Source organism: Pseudogymnoascus destructans (genome assembly GCF_001641265.1).
Source record: "Pseudogymnoascus destructans isolate 20631-21 unplaced genomic scaffold scaffold_7, whole genome shotgun sequence".
Lineage (NCBI taxonomy): Eukaryota > Fungi > Ascomycota > Leotiomycetes > Thelebolales > Thelebolaceae > Pseudogymnoascus > Pseudogymnoascus destructans.
Window position 1 is genome coordinate 1,227,904 of NW_020167526.1, and position 5,078 is coordinate 1,232,981.

The 5,078-nt window shown below is 47.8% G+C and overlaps 1 protein-coding gene across 1 annotated transcript; it reads right to left on the reverse strand.

Moving 5' to 3' along the window:
• Positions 1-1,428: 1,428 nt before the first annotated feature.
• On the reverse strand, positions 1,429-3,245 carry VC83_03085 (uncharacterized protein; the record flags this gene model as incomplete). Its single annotated transcript, XM_024466734.1, has 3 exons — positions 1,429-1,956; positions 2,618-2,985; positions 3,200-3,245. 3 exons carry the CDS (start codon positions 3,243-3,245, stop codon positions 1,429-1,431), a joined length of 942 nt encoding a protein of 313 aa, XP_024325263.1.
• Between the last annotated feature and the right edge of the window lie 1,833 nt (positions 3,246-5,078).

The window sequence follows — 5,078 nt, forward strand, 5'->3', positions numbered from 1 at the left end:
CCCGGCCCGTGATCAAGATCGGATCTCGATCTGCACCACGACCGCTGTGAGGTCCCGCAAGTCTGGACTATACCGCAACACTAAAAATGTGAATCCACACCCGTGCGCGCGTATAGCCATTTATTTACTCAGCACCGCCATCTCGGCACACCCTAACAATTGTTGTATTCCAAGCTTTCGAATTATGCTTCCATATGCCTCCTATTCCTGAAACATCGATTCCTTGTAAAGCTCGTGGCTTTTTAGCTTTTCTAATAAACCAAGGTTGGATTCGGTCTTCTCCTGTTGCGTTCGTACATAAAATACCCATTATTCGTGCTTTATCCTTCTTGACGCCTAGAATACTCTGAAAAAGGAGACCTCCCGAGGGTCTCATACGCTAGAATAATCCAGTTTCATCCATGTTATATATATCCTTCTCTTCATATTGCTTTGTAATAAGCCGTAGCCCTTCCATCGCTACCTCTACATTAGGAATTGACCCTGCTTCGCTGTGTTGAAATCGTGCTCGAATACCATGCCGTTTCTTGAAATTTTCAAGCCACCGAGTACTAAATTCTAGCTCGGGTTTCTCCCTATAATGAGGGAGTTGATGCTAGACCTCGAGCCTTTTCTCGAAGGATTTCGCCTATAGTAAACGCCCCGTTTGGTTCAACTCGAAGCTGCTAATGCCAAAGGACCTCTTCGAGCTCAGGCCAAAAGCCGGAACGGATACGAAGGGCAGACGTCGATATAGCTCCGGCTTCAGTATCTAGCCTCTCAAAAGTGGCGCTCAAGGACTCAGAAATAGTAGACTGGCTTACTTTATGGCCGTACATCTCCTGGAACCACTGTATACAGGCTTTCTGTGTAGGCGTAGGGTGCTGTCGATGGGCCCATCGACGTAAGGCACGCCGTTGCTCAATTGTAATACCCTGCCGAGCCATTTTACACATACAAAATATAACGATTTTATTACATATCACGGAACGATATCGTAGTATTGTAAAAGGAGTCAAAAATTACATATAAAAAGCCAGCGTGGCCTCAACATTATCGCTATATAGGAAATATCGGCTAATAGGAGATCGCTATAACAGGGGTCCTACTGTAGCACGCGGCACGTGGTTGGGTCTTGGCGCGGGACGAAAACCGGGGTGTGTAAGTGTAGGGGCCGGATGGGGGATAGAGGGATTGGAATTGGTCCAGTCTCTCTCCCGCTCTCTTCCCCTTGCCACATTTCCAACCCGTACCGACACGGCCAATCGCCGGGCACTTAATCGTTGGTTCTCAAACCACCGCCTGGAGGCGGTTGGCGAAAGCGAACTGGGACGCGAAAGCGATTGTGGGACACTTCGGGAGCGGACTCGCGACGCGACACGACCGACCATGAACACGACTGACAACGTAACAATGCTGTAAATATATATAAGTTATAGAATTAAATAATTAAAAAAGATTTGGATCAATATTGTCAGGCAGTGATTGATCATCAAAGCCACCGTCACTTGCATCGTGAATCATGTCATAGTCCAAGCCTGCAAAGTTCACGTACCCACTCTCCTCGATGGCTAACAGTCGGCCCGCCTCCTCCTCCTCCTCACGTTTCTTCTGTGTAATGTCCGGGTCAATGATTTCTGTACGTAAGCCAATTGTTGGCTCCGTGTCTGGGTTACTTTTTTGAAATTCATGTAGGTCCTTTTTCCGTGTACGTTCTGCCTTCCGTGCATCGATGCCAGCACGGAGCTGCATCTTACACTCAACATTCACCATGCGTGTTCTCTCTCTTTTCTCCCGTGCTTCTTCTAAAAGTTGCTCCTTTACCTTCTTCTCATAAATCCTTTGCCGTGCATGTTCAACTGTAATAGCACCACCTTTTTGAATAGATTTCCGACTTCTAACCTTCCGCTGTCGTTGCTCGGTCATAATAGTAGTAATTTGTACAAGCTCTGACTGGAACAGCTCAGCCTCTGTTAACTGAGTTTGGATTTCAGTATAAGAAGACGCCCACTTTTGCCGTGATGGTGAACTAAGGATCTTATCAAATGTTTGACTCCATGTTGAAAGATCATAACTTGCTTGAAATGCGCATTGTGGTGTTTCTAAAACTTCTGGTTTTGCATATATAGCAACCTTCTCTTGAATCTTTTCATAGTTAGGTGGCCAAATACCTGCGTCTCTAAAAGACTTGATACAGTTACCCTTTGTAAATGTCTGCTTACGGATAGTAGACAAGTCTCTAAAGAAAGATATAACATTATAATCTGTATCAAAATTCCGGATTGCTTGTTGAATTGCACGTCGGTGCCAATGTTTATATTGTGCAAACACAGTAACATCTAGCGGTTGTAGAATATGCGTAAGATGAGACGGAAACACATGAGAGTCCATTATTAACAATTTCGTTCTTATAGACGGTGTATGTTGAATAAAATGCTGTAGACATTCCATTGCAAGCTCAGAGTTTGTATATCCATTCCATGTGTAATTTTCCTTGTATAATAAGGAACGGTGGAAGTGCAATGCCAGCAGCTGAAATTGTCTCTATAACTGTAAGACTTTGTCTGTTCTCTGGAGCTTGTATATAAAGCTATAAATATTAGAATAATATAAAGTAAGATAAGTAGAAACAACTTACCTCCTTTACTGCAGATGGTACCAACACATGTTCACCGGTGCTCATTCCTACACGGAATCCAACTTCATCAAAGTTGTAGATATCACCTGCAGTAATATCTAGTTGATTACACACATCTTTAAATTCATAAAACCATTCTTTAATAGCTGATACTTCATGAGATGCAACCCGTGCTGCTTCAATTGGCCGGGTTTTTATTGTATGGAAGTTGTGTTGTTGTGTCTTAATCCATGTCTGGAACCACCGTTGTGATGGTGGTGCACGTGTTGGAGTTTCTGCTGCACGTAGTTGGCAGATGGCACTGAACACCATAGGCTTAGTTGCACCGTACCCATTTTCGTACGAGCGTTGGATGTATCTTTGTATAGCTGTAACTTGTACATCAGACAGTACTCTGTTCTGGCCTCCGCGTGGCACAGCGGTGCGTTGTGGTGATGCGCGTCATTGTCGTAGTCGTATAGTCCGGAGCGTACTTGGGTTTACTCTGTACATCCGTGCTACTGTAGCACTCTTCTCTGTTGGGTTTTCATTTAAAAATTCAATGGCATTTAAAAGAGCTTCATTTTTATTTACTTCAACTACCGGCATAGTTGTGGTTGTAGTTGTGCTCGTTGTCGGTCATGTTCATGGTCAGTCGTGTCGCGTCGTGAGTCCGCTCCCAAAGTGTCCCACAATCGCTTTCGCGTCCCAGTTTACTTTCGCCAACCGCCTCCAGGCGGTGGTTTGAGAACCAACGATTATGTCAATGGTTTGCAAGTGGGACACGTTGTTTCGGCGCTCCAGTGGCGCCGGCGCCAGCGGTGTGATGTGCTTTCCTTTTGATGGTGTGCGCTCCCCTCGCCATTGATCCCCCCCTGTACCTAGGCGTTCGCACTGTCCGCGCCCTCCGTGCCAAAACCACAACGCGCGGACGCACGATGCGATTCCTTCGCTGGCGGGTTCGGTGTGTGACGAGCTCGCATAGCGTGCAGGACCGCTGCTGCTTGTCTGGCTCCGTCGTAGCGTCGTAGTGTAGTCCGCCTTCCCTCACCCACAGCCCCCTTACTGCGGGTAGCGAGTGCCGGCTAAGCCACGCTGGCGGGCCTGTTGTTGGTGTGCCGTGCCCTGAGAAAGTGGACTCGACTACCACCATGGCCACTACGATAACACCCGAAGGTTCATCGCGGGCTATTCGCGTATTGCGCAACCGCTCACGGAACTCCTCAAAGGAAGTGATAGAAGTTCGCAAAGCCTAAGAAGACCTGTAGGTCTCGGAAGGTTGTTGGCACTGGCCAGTCTGTGATTGTCTCGACCCGCGATAGGTCCATTGAGATCCCCTTCATAGACACAATGAAGCCTAGAAACTCAACCTCTTTTGTTGAGAATTTGCACTTCTTTAGATTGCAGTAGATTTTAAACTTCCGTAGGCGTTCGAGGACAGTGTGGACGTGTTGCGGATGCTCTTCCTTGCGCTTCGAATAGATCAAAACGTCGTCAAGGTAGACGATGCACATCACGTCTACGAGGCCTGTGAGCGCCTCATTTATATACGCCTGGAATGATGCGGGGGCATTGCACAGCCCAAATGGCATCACTAAATATTCGAACAGGCCGTACCTTGTTCGGAAGGCAGTTTTCCATTCGTCCCCTTTTCAGATTCTCATCTGCTGGTATGCATCCTTTGCGTCAAGCTTCGTGAACACTGCGGCCCTGCTTAGGCGGTCGAGTATTTCCGATATAAGAGGAATTGGGTGTCGATTCTTCACCGTCATGGCGTTAAGCCCTCGATAATCGACGCATAAGCGCTTCGAGCCATCCGGCTTCAGGACAAAGAGGATCAGCGCTCCAGCTGGGCTCGTCGAGTGACGGATCCAGCCCCTCTGAAGCGAATCCTCAATGTAACCCCTAAGCGTTGCCAACTCCTTTTCTGAGAGGCTGTAGATTGGTCCCCACAGGGGCTGTTTCCCTTCCTCAATATTGATGGCGTGCTCTGCCCTCTTTGAGTACTCTGGGAGCGACGCTGCCCCTTCGTCGTCAAAGACGTCCTCGAAAGATTGATATTCCCTTGGGACTGTTGGTGTAGGTTGGGGTTCTTGGGGGTCGTCCATTCGGTGTAGCATTGCTACATACACTGGTCCGCCTTGCCCCCGCAGCTCTTCTGCCTCCTCGTTTGAGATATACTGGATGTTGTCGGTAGGGAATCGCCACGTCCCGAGCGTCCAATTAATCACTGGGTTTTCGCGGAGAAGCCATGGATACCCTAACATGAGGTCGTATTCCTCCATGGCCGTAGACGCAAAGAGGTGTTCTCTTTCCTGCATCTTGCCCCCATCGTCCTTGATGCGGAGGGTGAGCTGAGACTTTCCGAAGAGAGGTATTTCTTGGCTTCCTACACCCTTTGCTGTGGTATAACTTGGTTCCCATACTCCCCCTAGCTCTTTTGCTACTAAATGGGATATGAGGTTGGTAGTCGTGCCGCTGT